This window comes from Pelobates fuscus, chromosome 9 (assembly GCF_036172605.1).
Source record: "Pelobates fuscus isolate aPelFus1 chromosome 9, aPelFus1.pri, whole genome shotgun sequence".
Lineage (NCBI taxonomy): Eukaryota > Metazoa > Chordata > Amphibia > Anura > Pelobatidae > Pelobates > Pelobates fuscus.
This window is the reverse complement of record NC_086325.1, coordinates 170,302,500-170,320,651: the sequence shown is the minus strand read 5'-3', so window position 1 is coordinate 170,320,651 and position 18,152 is coordinate 170,302,500. Positions and strand designations below refer to the sequence as shown.

The following is an 18,152-nucleotide window of genomic DNA, read 5'->3' as shown; positions in this document are numbered from 1 at the left end:
ACTCTTAAATGGAAGAGAATCGAGCAGGGACATGATCTATACACTAAAACGGCTTAATTAAGTTAAAGTTGTTTTGGAGCTTAGAATGTGCTTTTAAGCTTTTGAGAAATAAAATGCATTTAGCATACTGAATTTTCGGTAACATTTCGCAATAACAGGTCATTCTGAGCATTAAGATCAGTTAATTCTAGAGGGGCCAGTCATCCATGACTGATCAGCTCAAAGAATTAGACCGGATCAGCAAGAACCTTATTAAACGGAGACCATAATTAAACTCTGTACCCCGCAACCACCAAGCCTTTCTTACACCAGCCTTATTGATAGACGCTCCCCTTGGATTGCTGGTTAAGGGCAGGAGCCAGTGTGCGTTAATATGAAGGCGCTGATATGAAGTGGCACACGGACACGTTTAAATCTCTCTGGAAGGATTGAGGTCAAAGTTGCTTTCAGCCAATCAGAACACAGCTCCAGTTCAAACCAAGGTCAGGAGAACACAACGGCTGCCTCAAGTCACTTGTAAAATAGCCCTGTACCCTGCCTTTCACACGTTTGTACTCCCATTGTATGTTCTCTGAACTAACCGAGCTGCTGACCTGACGGGTATCCTGGTCCCGACAATTTTTTGCTATGAACCTGCACCACATGACACTAGTCAGATACGAGAATGCCAGAATGATCCTCAGTGGACCTGAAACATGGGGCAGACTCAGCCACTCCAGGAGGACAGACTCATAGCGATGGGTTCTTGGTGATACCGCAAGGGATTGGGAGTCTGTGAACCTGAAACATGGGGCAGACTCATAGCGATGGGTTCTTGGTGATGCCGCAAGGGATTGGGAGTCTGTGAACCTGAAACATGGGGCAGACTCATAGCGATGGGTTCTTGGTGATGCCGCAAGGGATTGGGAGTCTGTGAACCTGAAACATGGGGCAGACTCATAGCGATGGGTTCTTGGTGATGCCGCAAGGGATTGGGAGTCTGTGAACCTGAAACATGGGGCAGACTCATAGCGATGGGTTCTTGGTGATACCGCAAGGGATTGGGAGTCTGTGAACCTGAAACATGGGGCAGACTCAGCCACACCAGGAGGACAGATTAGGGGCAGACTCAGAGCGATGGGTTCTTGGTGATACCGCAAGGGAAGCTCAGTGTGTGAACTGCCGTTTCACCTCTACCTACATTTCTTAAAAATATTTTAAACAAACAAACAATACTAGGTGACAGTATTCATTCAACTATAAAGATTTTAATTATAGCAGCCTCTTCAAGTACCCAAATCCATCAAAACATTAGGGGTCCAGGATGTACCCCAAGACACTACATTAGTCCCATATGAAAACACCAGGTATAAGTAGAACCTGCCCTGTAAGGAAACAGAGACTTCAGGTTTGACTGCCTACGCAGTTTATCCACGTAATGCCGTAGCAAAGGAGCATGCCTTGTGTACAAGAATTCTAGTGTTCTGTGAATATGCAATCCTTCCTGATCAATATGTTAAACACCCCCCATCTCTCCGTTAGAACCACACCCCTATTCCCGATCTGTTAAAAAAAAAACTCTTCCTGATCTCTCCATTAGAAATACCCCCCATTCCTGATCTCTCCGTTAGAAATACCCCCCATTCCTGATCTCTCCGTTAGAAATACCCCCCATTCCTGATCTCTCCGTTAGAAATACCCCCCATTCCTGATCTCTCCGTTAGAAATACCCCCCATTCCTGATCTCTCCGTTAGAAATACCCCCCATTCCTGATCTCTCTGTTAGAAATACCCCGATTTTCGATCTCTCTGTTAGAATCTGCCCCCCCACAGAGCTCACATTCTCCAATCACACCATTCACAATGTCCTTCCCTCGAGATGAGATCTTTCTTTACAAACTGGAATAAAGCACTCAGTGTTCATGTTAAACTCTTTATTGGACAAGAAAGCAAGCAGGGGCAGGGAGATCACTCCTCCTCTGGCGGTAGGACCAGTTTGTCTGGGTCGTAGTAGTTGTAGTCGATGGGGGGAAGGCCCAGAGCCTCTTTCCTCTTCAGCTGTCGTTCTGCTTCTCTGCGAGCCCACTGTCTCATCCTGTCAGAGAGGAGGCAGAGGTGAGACTGAGACGGGGGAGGTGTGAATAGGGGGGGGGAGAGGTGTTAAATAGGAAGAGACCCTTTCCTATAAGAAAAGGAAGGAAAATAAACAGGAGCTATGGATAGAGAGATTAGCTCCATGGGTGCAGGAAGGGCCTCTAATCATCCTGAAAGGTTGACTACTGTCCACATTATCTGCAGGTGACTGTCCGTGGTCTGGGCTCACAACTATGTGTAATGCAGGTGGCTCTCTGGGGTCACAGTACATGAAGTACACAGGCAGGCAGTTCGTCTGCCATGTGGATCAGGGACCTCTAATGAGATAACGCCCAAAGTGCGTGGATTCAGAAAGAGGTCGCATAGCGAGTGCAATGTGTGGTGTTGGGGAGGGGAGGGGAGGGGAGGGGTGACGTCATGATGGCCAACACAGCATACTATCTTAGGACTATCTTAGGGCAGCAAAGTGTAACACAGGGCAGGGTGATATTAGGGCAGCGGGAGGGTGTAACACAGGGCAGGGTGATATTAGGGCAGTGGGAGGGTGTAACACAGGGCAGGATGATATTAGGGCAGCGGGAGGGTGTAACACAGGGCAGGGTGATATTAGGGCAGCGGGAGGGTGTAACACAGGGCAGGGTGATATTAGGGCAGCGGGAGGGTGTAACACAGGGCAGGGTGATATTAGGGCAGCGGGAGGGTGTAACAGGGCAGGGTGATATTAGGGCAGCGGGAGGGTGTAACAGGGCAGGGTGATATTAGGGCAGTGGGAGGGTGTAACACAGGGCAGGGTGATATTAGGGCAGCGGGAGGGTGTAACACAGGGCAGGGTGATATTAGGGCAGCGGGAGGGTGTAACACAGGGCAGGGTGATATTAGGGCAGCGGGAGGGTGTAACACAGGGCAGGGTGATATTAGGGCAGCGGGAGGGTGTAACACAGGGCAGGGTGATATTAGGGCAGCGGGAGGGTGTAACACAGGGCAGGGTGATATTAGGGCAGCGGGAGGGTGTAACACAGGGCAGGGTGATATTAGGGCAGCGGGAGGGTGTAACACAGGGCAGGGTGATATTAGGGCAGCGGGAGGGTGTAACAGGGCAGGGTGATATTAGGGCAGCGGGAGGGTGTAACACAGGGCAGGGTGATATTAGGGCAGCGGGAGGGTGTAACACAGGGCAGGGCGATATTAGGGCAGCGGGAGGGTGTAACACAGGGCAGGGTGATATTAGGGCAGCGGGAGGGTGTAACACAGGGCAGGGTGAGATTAGGGCAGCGGGAGGGTGTAACAGGGCAGGGCGATATTAGGGCAGCGGGAGGGTGTAACACAGGGCAGGGTGATATTAGGGCAGCGGGAGGGTGTAACACAGGGCAGGGTGAGATTAGGGCAGCGGGAGGGTGTAACACAGGGCAGGGTGAGATTAGGGCAGCGGGAGGGTGTAACACAGGGCAGGGTGATATTAGGGCAGCGGGAGGGTGTAACACAGGGCAGGGTGATATTAGGGCAGCGGGAGGGTGTAACACAGGGCAGGATGATATTAGGGCAGCGGGAGGGTGTAACACAGGGCAGGGTGATATTAGGGCAGCGGGAGGGTGTAACACAGGGCAGGATGATATTAGGGCAGCGGGAGGGTGTAACACAGGGCAGGGTGATATTAGGGCAGCGGGAGGGTGTAACACAGGGCAGGGTGATATTAGGGCAGCGGGAGGGTGTAACACAGGGCAGGGTGATATTAGGGCAGCGGGAGGGTGTAACACAGGGCAGGGTGATATTAGGGCAGCGGGAGGGTGTAACACAGGGCAGGGTGATATTAGGGCAGCGGGAGGGTGTAACACAGGGCAGGGTGATATTAGGGCAGCGGGAGGGTGTAACACAGGGCAGGGTGATATTAGGGCAGCGGGAGGGTGTAACACAGGGCAGGGTGATATTAGGGCAGCGGGAGGGTGTAACACAGGGCAGGATGATATTAGGGCAGCGGGAGGGTGTAACACAGGGCAGGGTGATATTAGGGCAGCGGGAGGGTGTAACACAGGGCAGGATGATATTAGGGCAGCGGGAGGGTGTAACACAGGGCAGGGTGATATTAGGGCAGCGGGAGGGTGTAACACAGGGCAGGGTGATATTAGGGCAGCGGGAGGGTGTAACACAGGGCAGAGTGATATTAGGGCAGCAGGGTCATGTAACACAGGGCAGGGTGATATTAGGGCAGCGGGGTCGTGTAACACAGGGCAGGGTGATATTAGGGCAGCGGGAGGGTGTAACACAGGGCAGGATGATATTAGGGCAGCGGGAGGGTGTAACACAGGGCAGGGTGATATTAGGGCAGCGGGAGGGTGTAACACAGGGCAGGGCGATATTAGGGCAGCGGGAGGGTGTAACACAGGGCAGGGTGATATTAGGGCAGCGGGAGGGTGTAACACAGGGCAGGGTGAGATTAGGGCAGCGGGAGGGTGTAACAGGGCAGGGCGATATTAGGGCAGCGGGAGGGTGTAACACAGGGCAGGGTGATATTAGGGCAGCGGGAGGGTGTAACACAGGGCAGGGTGAGATTAGGGCAGCGGGAGGGTGTAACACAGGGCAGGGTGAGATTAGGGCAGCGGGAGGGTGTAACACAGGGCAGGGTGATATTAGGGCAGCGGGAGGGTGTAACACAGGGCAGGGTGATATTAGGGCAGCGGGAGGGTGTAACACAGGGCAGGATGATATTAGGGCAGCGGGAGGGTGTAACACAGGGCAGGGTGATATTAGGGCAGCGGGAGGGTGTAACACAGGGCAGGATGATATTAGGGCAGCGGGAGGGTGTAACACAGGGCAGGGTGATATTAGGGCAGCGGGAGGGTGTAACACAGGGCAGGGTGATATTAGGGCAGCGGGAGGGTGTAACACAGGGCAGGGTGATATTAGGGCAGCGGGAGGGTGTAACACAGGGCAGGATGATATTAGGGCAGCGGGAGGGTGTAACACAGGGCAGGGTGATATTAGGGCAGCGGGAGGGTGTAACACAGGGCAGGATGATATTAGGGCAGCGGGAGGGTGTAACACAGGGCAGGGTGATATTAGGGCAGCGGGAGGGTGTAACACAGGGCAGGGTGATATTAGGGCAGCGGGAGGGTGTAACACAGGGCAGAGTGATATTAGGGCAGCAGGGTCATGTAACACAGGGCAGGGTGATATTAGGGCAGCGGGGTCGTGTAACACAGGGCAGGGTGATATTAGGGCAGCGGGAGGGTGTAACACAGGGCAGGATGATATTAGGGCAGCGGGAGGGTGTAACACAGGGCAGGGTGATATTAGGGCAGCGGGAGGGTGTAACACAGGGCAGGGTGATATTAGGGCAGCGGGAGGGTGTAACACAGGGCAGGGCGATATTAGGGCAGCGGGAGGGTGTAACACAGGGCAGGGTGATATTAGGGCAGCGGGAGGGTGTAACACAGGGCAGGGTGATATTAGGGCAGCGGGAGGCTGAGATTAGGGCAGCGGGAGGGTGTAGGGCAGGGTGCGGCGTGTAACGCGGGGCAGGGTGCTATTAGGGCAGCGAGGTTGTGTAACAGCGTTTGGCATGCTGCATGACCCCTGAGCAGGGGGATATCAGGGCAGCGAGGGCGTGTAGCACGGGGCAGGGTTATATTAGGGATGCAGGAGAGTGGCGCAATACAACATACGATACAGCGTGAGATGCAAACTGTACGGCTGCTGTTTGCACAGTACAGTCTGCACGCTGGGAGACGGCTGGATCAGGCTGCACACTCTCTCTGCTCAGCGTTGAAATTAATAATTAATCTGAGCTCATTAAAAAGATCTCCCGCAGGAAGTGTGCGGACATGCTGGAGCCTGGCTTCCTGGGAGTGCAAGGGCCGCTCACCTGCTCTAATTACACTAATCACTCCCAGGACAAGTCCCCATGTCTCTATCATGATGGAAGTGACAGTGACAGTCCATCTGTCCCCGCTCTGGGGCGAACAGATCGAGCTCCTCAACAAGCAATTAGTCGCTATTTATAGAACCGCTGCAGCCACACAGGTCCATTGGGGTTCGCTTCAAAACGAGTCTCCCTCCCCAGCTGGGGGCTCGGGACCGTCTGTCTCTGCCATTCTCACGGCACAGAAAGGACACAGAGCAAGTTCCTGTCAGAAGGAGACTTATGGCTGCAATATATTCGCCCTCAGACATGACAAAGTGACTGGGAAACTGAGGCTGAGGGAATATTCTGAGTAATGCGACCGTTTATTGCATTTACAGCAGAGAATGGGCAGGTGGGAGGATAGAAAGAAAACAAGCAAAGCTGGATACAGAGTGACAGCAGAGAGCAGGTCGGGGACAAGAGACAGAAAGCACAACGACAGAGAGCAGGAAGGGGACCGGAGACAGCAACAGAGAGCGGGAAGGGGAATACAGACAGCGGCAGAGAGCGGGAAGGGGACCGGAGACAGCAACAGAGAGCGGGAAGGGGAATACAGACAGCGACAGAGAGCGGGAAGGGGAATACAGAGAGCGACAGAGAGCGGGAAGGGGAATACAGACAGCGACAGAGAGCGGGAAGGGGAATACAGACAGGGACAGAGAGCGGGAAGGGGAATACAGACAGGGACAGAGAGCGGGAAGGGGAATACAGACAGGGACAGAGAGCGGGAAGGGGAATACAGACAGGGACAGAGAGCGGGAAGGAGACCGGAGACAGCGACAGAGAGCGGGAAGGAGACCGGAGACAGCGACAGAGAGCGGGAAGGAGACCGGAGACAGCGACAGAGAGCGGGAAGGAGACCAGAGATAGTGACAGAGAGCGACAATGGAGACAGAGACAGAGCGGGAAGGGGAATAGAGACAGGGACACAGAGCGACAACGAGTAGAGAAATGGAGAAGGGGAGAAAAAAAAGGCAAATTGTAGAGAGATAGGCGAGAAAAAAGACCATGCTATGGGAGACAGATTGAGAAAGAGAAGGAGATGGTAAAAGAACTCACCCGAGGTCTGGAAGGTAATGTATAAAGACTGAACCCAGTACCAAGCACACTGAAACCCCGAAGAAGAACACAAACCGCATATTCCATTTGTCCACAATGGGATCTGTGTGGAAGCCATGCCAATCAGGGTTCTGCAACAAAAACAAACATAGTTGGGTATCAAGCAGAGAGAAACTGACAAAATGAACAACAGGGGGCAGGTAACAGTACGTATTAAAAAGACGGGGGGCTTATAGATAGAAGGCGGGCAGGTAACAGAAAGTATTGTAAAGACGGGGGCTTATAGATAGAAGGCGGGCAGGTAACAGAAAGTATTGTAAAGACGGGGGCTTATAGAGAGAAAGCGGGCAGGTAACAGAACGTATTATAAAGACGGGGGCTTATAGATAGAAGGCGGGCAGGTAACAGAAAGTATTGTAAAGACGGGGGCTTATAGAGAGAAAGCGGGCAGGTAACAGAACGTATTATAAAGACGGGGGCTTATAGATAGAAGGCGGGCAGGTAACAGAAAGTATTGTAAAGACGGGGGCTTATAGAGAGAAAGCGGGCAGGTAACAGAACGTATTATAAAAACGGGGGCTTATAGAGAGAAGGCGGGCAGGTAACAGAACGTATTGTAAAGATGGGGGGCTTATAGAGGGAAGGCGGGCAGGTAACAGAACGTATTGTAAAGACGGGGGCTTATAGAGAGAAAGCAGGCAGGTAACAGAACGTATTGTAAAGATGGGGGGGCATATAGAGAGAAGGCGGGCAGGTAACAGAACGTATTGTAAAGATGGGGGGCTTATAGAGAGAAAGCGGGCAGGTAACAGAACGTATTATAAAAACGGGGGCTTATAGATAGAAGGCGGGCAGGTAACAGAACGTATTGTAAAGACGGGGGCTTATAGAGAGAAGGCGGGCAGGTAACAGAACGTATTATAAAGACGGGTGCTTATAGAGGGAAGGCGGGCAGGTAACAATGTATTATAGAGGGAAGGCGGGCAGGTAACAGAAAGTATTGTAAAGACGGGGGCTTATAGAGGGAAGGCGGCAGGTAACAGAACGTATTGTAAAGACGGGGGGCTTATAGAGAGAAGGCGGGCAGGTAACAGAACGTATTGTAAAGACGGGGGCTTATAGAGAGAAGGCGGGCAGGTAACAGAACGTATTATAAAGACAGGGGGCTTATAGAGGGAAGGCGGGCAGGTAACAGAACGTATTATAAAGACGGGTGCTTATAGAGGGAAGGCGGGCAGGTAACAGAACGTATTGTAAAGACGGGGGCTTATAGAGGGAAGGCGGGCAGGTAACAGAAAGTATTGTAAAGACGTGGGGCTTATAGAGGGAAGGCGGGCAGGTAACAATGTATTATAGAGGGAAGGCGGGCAGGTAACAGAAAGTATTGTAAAGACGGGGGCTTATAGCGGAAGGCGGGCAGGTAACAGAACGTATTATAAAGACGGGGGCTTATAGAGAGAAGGCGGGCAGGTAACAGAACGTATTATAAAGACGGGGGCTTATAGAGAGAAGGCGGGCAGGTAACAGAACGTATTATAAAGACGGGGGCTTATAGAGAGAAGGCGGGCAGGTAACAGAATGTATTATAGAGGGAAGGCGGGCAGGTAACAGAACGTATTGTAAAGACGGGGGCTTATAGCGGAAGGCGGGCAGGTAATAGAACGTATTGTAAAGACGGGGGCTTATAGAGAGAAGGCGGGCAGGTAACAGAACGTATTGTAAAGACGGGGGCTTATAGAGGGAAGGCGGGCAGGTAACAGAACGTATTGTAAAGACGGGGGCTTATAGAGGGAAGGCGGGCAGGTAACAGAACGTATTGTAAAGACGGGGGGCTTATAGAGAAAAGGCGGGCCGGTAACAGAATAGAATCAGCACAGAAGGATTTAAAATTAGCACTAAATACAATAGCTTTATATAGTCTGCTTTTTAGTTTGAAGTGTAAGCTCCTGGGGCAGGCATGTGGTAGAGGCGCACACAAGACTTCAAAGCAGCGCACACTACGTTTTCATCACAACTATATCCAAGCAGAAAGGTGAGAGCAGCGTCTGAGCGGCCAACGAACAAAGGCAGAGCTGCTAATGAGGAGAAAGAGACAGAATAAAGGAGAGCTGGGACAAAGACATGTACTGCGTGAAAGCAAGCACGTCGTGAAGGAAAGACAAACCCAGGAGTGAGGAGAAAAATACCAGAAAAGAAAATGTGTTGGGGGGGGGGGGGGGGGGGGAGGAAGAGTGACAGAATTCAAGGTCTGCTGACTTGCAGAACACAACACATACACATAGCACCCTCTGCTGCAATAACATAGAACTGCAACTAGTCATTACAATGTGCACTGCCTATATCCTCAGACATCTCCAACACCCTAACACACACAGTGCCCCCTGCTGTCCTGACAGAGAACTACATCTATTACTGAATCACCCCTGGCAGCCTCCTAAACACACGTTGGAGCCTCCGACCCATTGATGCACATTAAGGTGGTGTACAAACCATGTCAGTACAGTGTCACGTAATGAAGGCTGTGTGCCAGGTGTTTGAAATATACTGAATTCAAGGTTTTTTACCAACATATCATCAATGTGGGTCAATGTCTCCCACATAGAGTCCCTGCTAAAACACTGACCCACATTAATGAATCACTATCACACCGAGAGAGCTACCCCCAGGAAACTGGCACTGACCATGGCACACGCAAAGCCAGCGTTCACACCCTCCACTGAATACGGCCGATTTACATGGGGTTAAACGCTGGTTAGAAGGAGAGCAGCCTCACGGTGTGCAGGAGACATTGTGATCTAGCAATAGAAAAGTTAAACCAAGGGGCTTTATGATAGCTGCCTACAATGTATTGACCCAGAGATGTCCTGCGTGCTGATATTGCTGTTAGCAGATATAAAAAGTATAATGGTCTAAGGAAATGGATGTCCAACCAATAAGCCTAAACCGTGGCGCTATAAAGTAAATAGGGATAAATCAACTAAACGATTGCTTTGTATAAGAGACTATAGGGTGTGTGTGTGAGGTCCAAATTAGAACCCAAGTACTATACAATCAAATAGCAAGATAATAGTATATCTTAGGATAAAGAGACATCCATCAGCAGCTGATTGGAAGTACTAGGTGGTTGGGATATAGTGGAGTGATGCCAACCAGTCAGGTTTATTATAGACTGGAACCAAACAAAAGAGCAATAAATCTCATGCATAATATGTCCACATCTCAAAATCCCCCCAGAACAACCATACACTTGAACTCTATGAACCTAGAGTCTTTGTCTCTGGTGTACTGTGAAAACTTGTAGATCGTATCTATGGTACTATCGGTCATCGGCTATGGAGGATAGAGATTCCCTGAGACACCTTCATGGATGTCAATTACGCTAAATAGTGACAAGAACCAATGAAAATAAAAAGGATCATCCATTCTCGCACGCTCACACCGTAAAAGAATCCTACTGCCCTTTATTAGAAGCCATTATCACTTTGTGCCCGATATTCCATTCCAGCAGACAGCAGATCTCTTGGACCAGCACTCAGTGAGCACACACTGGCTCACACTCGGCAGAGTGCTCCAGGAGTCTGATACTGGTGTCTGCCAATAAGTTACCCAGATAAACGTCAAGCTATCCTCATGGGAAATGTACCAAGATTCAATTAACCAGTCTTCCTAAACTGTTACTATGGCAACTGCTTCCTCCATCCTCTGTCGTTTGGGATGGTCCCCAGAGTTAGTTGTTCCCCCAGGCACAATGCTCTCTAGCTCAGTAACGAGTGATACTTTCTATGCCATACAGAACAAGGTAGCAATAAATCGCTTTCAATGAGATTAACCAATGACGGCCAATGACTGCGCCCAGCACGACTATCTAATGTCATTTATTAGACCACGTAAGCCGGCATTGATTTTAAATTTAAATCACATTTCCCACGATTCCCCAGATTTCTAAACACAGCCATAGATTTTCTAGATCATATCTTTGCTATTGCTTACATGGGGGGAGGAAACCTGAAATCTAGTACACTATAACATTGGGAGAATTACGGCTTGAAACAAAATTATATTCCCAGAGGAAAACCGCACGTTGCAAGAACCAGATTAATAACGAGCGCACAATTCTAATCCTCTCCCAGAAGTCGACGCATACTGCTCATTTTGATGTCAGTCACATCTTGGTTCTTTTTCACAAAACCGTTTTAAAACCATAAATCATCCATGAGTTCTTTTCATATCAATCTCATGTCATTGTATCTCAGGGGTCCCTGTCGTAGAAACAGCCATGTTTAGCATTACAGGATCACAGCCACTAGAGGCGCTAACGCTGCACTGGCCGATTAAACCTCGGTCACATGATGCGAACGACCCCATGGGAAAGCACTGACTCAATGCTTGGGTAACAAGAACCAGAGAGGTGGGCAGCGCAGGGGCAGCCTCAGAGCTGGAAAAAGGTACATAAAAAGTTTAATTTTATTATTTTTTTTATTTTTTTTAAAGTGGTGGGGACAGAGCAACCCACACTCACTCTCAGCTCGAAGTGGTAAAAATCACACGCATATCGAGATGCTGATTAGACAGCATGATTATTGCACAGGTGTGGCATATCGAGATGCTGATTAGACAGCGTGATTATTGCACAGGTGTGGCATATCGAGATGCTCATTAGACAGCATGATTATTGCACAGGTGTGGCATATCGAGATGCTGATTAGACAGCACGATTATTGCACAGGTGTGGCATATCGAGATGCTGATTAGACAGCACGATTATTGCACAGGTGTGGCATATCAAGATGCTGATTAGACAGCATGATTATTGCACAGGTGTGCCTTAGGCTGGCCACAGTAAAAGGCCACTCTAAAATGTGCAGTTATATCACACAGCACAATGCCACAGATGTCGCAAGTTTTGACAGAGCGTGCAATTGGCATGCTGACTGCAGGAATGTCAACCAGAACTGTTGCCCGTGAATTAAATGTTAATTTCTTTACCATAAGCCGTCTCCAAAGGCATTTCAGGCTCACATTCGATGGCATCTGGCACTTTGGAGGTGTTCTCTTCACGGATGAATCCCGGCTTTTACTGTACAGAGCAGATGGCGGACAGCGTGTACGGCATCGTGTGGGTGAACGGTTTGCTGAGGTCAATGTTGTGGATCGAGTGGCCCATGGTGGCGGTGGGGTTATAGTATGGGCGTATGTTATGGACAATGAACACAGGTGCATTTGATGGCATTTTGAATGCACAGAGATACCCTGATGATATCCTAAGGCCCATTGTTGTGCCATTCATCCACGACCATCACCTCATTTTGTAGCATGATAATGCACAGCCCCATGTTGCAAGGATCTGTACACAATTCCTGGAAGCTGAGAACATCCTAGTTCTTGCATGGCCAGCATACTCACCGGACATGTCACCCATTGAGCATGTTTGGGATGCTCTGGATCGGCTTATACAACAGCGTGTTCCAGGTCCTTCCAATATCCAGCAACTTCGCCCAGCCATTGAAGAGGAGTGGACCAACATTCCACAGGCCACAATCAACTACCTGATCAACTCTATGCGAAGGAGATATGTTGCACTGCATGAGACAAATGGTGGTCGCACAAGATACTGACTGGTTTCCAAACCCCCCCCCCGGACTCCCCCAATACAGTTAAACAGCACATTTTAGAGTGGCCTTTTATTGTGGCCAGCCTAAGGCGCACCTGTGCAATAATCACGCTGTCTAATCAGCATCTTGATATGCCACACCTGTGCAATAATCACGCTGTCTAATCAGCATCTTGATATGCCACACCTGTGCAATAATCACGCTGTCTAATCAGCATCTTGATATGCCACACCTGTGCAATAATCACGCTGTCTAATCAGCATCTTGATATGCCACACCTGTGCAATAATCACGCTGTCTAATCAGCATCTTGATATGCCACACCTGTGCAATAATCACGCTGTCTAATCAGCATCTTGATATGCCACACCTGTGCAATAATCATGCTGTCTAATCAGCATCTTGATATGCCACACCTGTGCAATAATCATGCTGTCTAATCAGCATCTCGATATGCTACACCTGTGAGGTGGATGGATTATCTCGGCAAAGGAGAAGTGCTCACTAACACAGATCCAGACAGATTTGTGAACAATATTTGGGCGAAATAGGCCTTTTGTGTACATAGAAAAAGGCTTAGATCTTTGAGTTCAGCTCATGGAAAATGGGGGCAAAAACAAAAAAGTGTTGCGTTTTATAATTTTGTTCAGTGTATGTCCAAATGGCGTATACTGAGTGTGCACATAAAGGGAATCAACACAGTAAAGGAGGAGACTATATTTCAAAGAAGAAAAACTACCACAAGAGGACAGTCTTAACCCCTTAAGACTGGAGGGCGTACTATTACGCTCTACTTTAAGCGGCTCTAAACGCCGACGTGCGTAATAGTACGCCCTCCGTTTTTTTTTTTTTTTACTTACCCGGGCGCCGGCGATCGCGGTTGTGGGGGGGGACTCCCAGGGAGCCCCCCGCGGCACGTCCGCCCTCCAGCAGCCCCCCCCGGCCATGTGAGAGTGAGGTCCTTGCAAGGACCTCATAGTCACATGGCCGGGATAGCTGGCTGAGGCATTGCCAGCAGGGGGACTAACTGTAATGACAGTCCCCCTGCTGGCTGGAAATAAATTAAATTAAAAGTTAATAAGTGTAAAAAAAAAAAATAATATACTTAGATCATGAATATAAATTATATATATACATATATATGATCTAAGTGTATATATATACACATATAGACTGTCTAGGTGTATTTTAATTAGGGATCGACCGATATTGATTTTTTAGAGCCGATACCGATAATCTGTGAAATTTCAGGCCGATAGCGATAACTTGCCGATATTCTGTACATTTACCATTTTGAAAAAATAAACTATTTCTAAAGGTAAATGCACAAAATATACATGCCACATGTAGTGGATGAAGTGTATTTAGACAGGGGAGCTGTGTGTATTTGTGTAGTGTGTATAGTGAATGCAGTGAGTGTTTGTGTAGTGTGTGTATGTAATGCAGTGTGTGTGTGTGTATGTAATGCAGTGTGTGTGTGTGTGTATGTAATGCAGTGTGTGTGTGTGTATGTAATGCAGTGTGTGTGTGTGTGTATGTAATGCGTATGTAATGCAGTGTGTGTGTGTGTGTGTATGTAATGCGTATGTAATGCAGTGTGTGTGTGTGTGTGTGCATGTAATGCAGTGTGTGTGTGTGTGTGTGCATGTAATGCAGTGTGTGTGTGTGTGTGTGTGTGTGTGTATGTAATGCAGTGTGTGTGTATGTAATGTGTATGTAATGCAGTGTGTGTGTGTGCATGTAATGCAGTGTGTGTGTGTGTGTGTGTGTGTGTATGTAATGCAGTGTGTGTGTGTATGTAATGTGTATGTAATGCAGTGTGTGTGTGTGTGTGTGTGTGTATGTAATGCAGTGTGTGTGTGTGTGTGTATGTAATGCAGTGTGTGTATGTATGTAATGTGTATGTAATGCAGTGTGTGTTTGTGTAGTGTGTGTATGTAATGCAGTGTGTGTGTGTGTGTGTGTGTGTGTGTATGTAATGCAGTGTGTGTATGTAATGTAGTGTGTGTATGTAATGTGTATGTAATGCAGTGTGTGTTTGTGTAGTGTGTGTATGTAATGCAGTGTGTGTTTGTGTAGTGTGTGTATGTATGTAATGCATTGTGTGTTTGTGTAGTGTGTGTATGTAATGCAGTGTGTGTGTGTATGTAATGCAGTGTGTGTGTGTGTATGTAATGCAGTGTGTGTGTGTGTATGTAATGCAGTGTGTGTGTGTGTATGTAATGCAGTGTGTGTGTGTGTATGTAATGTATGTATGTAATGCAGTATTTGTGTAGTGTGTGTGTATGTAATGCAGTGTGTGTTTGTATGTTTGTGTAGTGATTTAATTTGTGTAAAATGGGGGGGGGGGGGGGGATTTTTTTATGTTTCTTTTAGTCCCCCCTCCCTGCTTCTTACCAGGGAGGGGGGTATATAGTATTCCCTTGTGGTCCGGTGGTTTGTTAAGTCCTGGGGAGGCCGACAGCAAGCTGACTTACCTCCCAGCAGCTCCTCCAGCGTAAATCTCGCGGCACTTAGTGTCGCGCGGAGCGTTGCCATGGTAACCCGTGGCAACGCTCTGCGCCCGCGGGTCTCGCGAGATTTAGACATGGAGTTGCTGGGAGGGTAAGTCAGTGCTTGCTGCCGGCCCCCCCAGGACCGCCAGGCTTGAAATGAGCCCGGTGGTCCTAGGAGGTATTATCGACAATATCGGTGTGTCTATTGGCCGATACCGATATTGCCGAAAATACCGAATATCGGCCGATTATATCGGTAAAACCGATAATCGGTCGATCCCTAATTTAAAAAAAAAAAAATATATATATATATATATATATATATCAAATTACACGTAGACCGATACTGAATATATATATATAAATAAAATATAAAAAAAAAAAAAATACGTAAAAAAATAAAATTAAAAAAATAATTAAAAAATATATAGATGTGTGTTATTTCGTTCTAACTGTATTGTAATATTAATATATATATAAAAATACACATAGAACGAAATATATATATATATATATATATATATATATATATCTACCTATATATAAATAAAAATATTTTTACAAATTACACACACACACACACACACACACATATATATATTATACACACATACACACATTAATTCTACACATATTTATGTAATATTTTTTACATAATTAAGTAATTATATTAATTACAATTAGCGGGACCTGGCTGACATCCCATGCCGAAAGTAAAGCGAATGTAATTTGCTAGCACTATATTTAACCCTATAACTTTCCAAGACACCATAAAACCTGTACATGGGGGGTACTGTTTTACTCTGGAGACTTCGCTGAACAAAAATATTAGTGTTTCAAAACAGTAAAATGTATTACAACGATGATATCGCCAGTAAAAGTGACGTTTCTTGCATTTTTCACGCACAAACAGCACTTACACGGACGATATTATTGCTGTGATACTTTTTACTGTTTTGAAACACATTTTTTTTCAGCGAAGTCTCCCGAGTACAACAGTACCCCTCATGTACAGGTTTTATGGTGTTTTCAAAAATTACAGCGTCAAATATAAGGCTTGCTTTACTAGAACACAGGCTTGTGCTTCATTTTTTTCACATTCGCCAGATTGCTTACGTTGCCTTTGTGACCCTATGGTAACCCAAGAATGAAAATTACCCCCATGATGGCAAACCATTTGCAATAGTAGACAACCCAAGGTATTGCAAATGGGGTATGTCCAGTCTTTTTTAGTAGCCACTTAGTCACAAACACTGGCCAAAATTGGTGTTTTTTTGCATTTTCCACACCCAAACAAAATACTAACGCTAATTTTGGCCAGTGTTTGTGACTAAGTGGCTACTAAAAAAGACTGGACATACCCCATTTGCAATACCTTGGGTTGTCTACGATTGCAAATGGTATGCCATTATGGGTGTAAATTAAATTCCTGGGCTACCATACGGTCTCAAAGGCAACGTAACCAATCTGACGAATTTCAAATGTAATGTGCTATATTTGACCCTGTAACTTCCCAAAATACCATAAAACCTGTACATAGGGGGTACTGTTTTACATGGGAGACTTTGCTGAATACAAATTTGTGTATTTTATTGCAGTAAAAGCAAACAGTATTATGACATTCACAGTTAAAATGTCATGTAGAACGAAAAAAATAACATTTCTTATTTTCTCCCATTTTTTTAGTATTAAATTATGTTTCATAGCTAAATATTTCATGTTAAATGAAAGCCCTGTTTCCCCTGAATAAATGATATATAATAACAATAAATGAGACAAGTAAAAAAACCTAGGATGAAGAGAGCCCTGCTCAAAGAAGCTTACAGTCTAAACACAGCCTCCCCCAGTGACACCCCATTCCCCCCAGTGACCCCCCCTCCCCCCCAGTGACCCCCCATTCTCCCCCTCCTCCCCCCCAGTGACCCCCCATCCCCCCCAGTGACCCTCCCTCCCCCCCAGTGACCCCCCATTCTCCCCCTCCTCCCCCCCAGTGACCCCCCCTCCCCCCCCAGTGACCCCCCATTCTCCCCCTCCTCCCCCCCAGTGACCCCCCATTCTCCCCCTCCTCCCCCCCAGTGACCCCCCATTTCCCCCACCTCCCCCCAGTGACCCCCATTTCCCCCTCCTCCCCCCAGTGACCCCCCCTCCCCCCCAGTGACCCCCCATTCTCCCCCTCCTCCCCCCCAGTGACCCCCCATTCTCCCCCTCCTCCCCCCCAGTGACCCCCCATTTCCCCCACCTCCCCCCAGTGACCCCCCATTTCCCCCTCCTCCCCCCAGTGACCCCCCATTTCCCCCACCTCCCCCCAGTGACCCCCCATTTCCCCCTCCTCCCCCCCAGTGACCCCCCATTTCCCCCTCCTCCCCCCAGTGACCCCCCATTTCCCCCACCTCCCCCCAGTGACCCCCCATTTCCCCCTCCTCCCCCCCAGTGACCCCCCCATTTCCCCCTCCTCCCCCCCCCCCCAGGACCCCACATTCCCCCTCCTCCCCCCCCAGGACCCCACATTCCCCCTCCTCCCCCCCCAGGACCCCACATTCCCCCTCCTCAGTGACCCCCCACCTTCTCATACACGTTGACCTCCTCGTGGTTTCCGCTGTCCGGGGGCCCCACGTGGCGGGTGAGGGATGAGGATGAGGCCGGGCGGGTGGCGGGGAGTGTGGCCCTCAGGAGGTTGGCCCCCGGGAGCCGGAGAGCCCGGAAACACAAGGACATCGCCATGACTCCGTGACCGGAGAGCGACAGCGGACACCGGAAACCCAGCACGGCGTCCCAGCCAATCACAATACGACAAGGGGGCGGGCTGCGTCCTGATTGGAGAATCGCTCAGACTCCCGACCAATAGGACACGCCCCACGTGACAACCCACCAATGGGGAACCAGGAGTTCAGACACGCAGCGGCCATGTTTGTTTTGGGCAAAGTCACCATCAGAGCAGATAGTAAGCAGGCTGGCTGAGGGTCCTGGGAGCAGCTGGCAGCCAGTATAGGAGTGGCTGAGGGTCCTGGGAGCTGG

The 18,152-nt window shown here is 48.8% G+C and overlaps 1 protein-coding gene across 1 annotated transcript; it reads right to left on the bottom strand.

The window, feature by feature from the left end:
• Positions 1-1,898: 1,898 nt before the first annotated feature.
• On the bottom strand, positions 1,899-17,925 carry NDUFB11 (NADH:ubiquinone oxidoreductase subunit B11). The gene is made up of 3 exons (XM_063431819.1): positions 17,700-17,925; positions 7,031-7,161; positions 1,899-2,074 (listed from the first exon to the last, which is right to left on the bottom strand). Exons 1-3 carry the CDS (start codon positions 17,856-17,858, stop codon positions 1,948-1,950), a joined length of 417 nt encoding a protein of 138 aa, XP_063287889.1. The 5' UTR covers positions 17,859-17,925; the 3' UTR covers positions 1,899-1,947.
• Between the last annotated feature and the right edge of the window lie 227 nt (positions 17,926-18,152).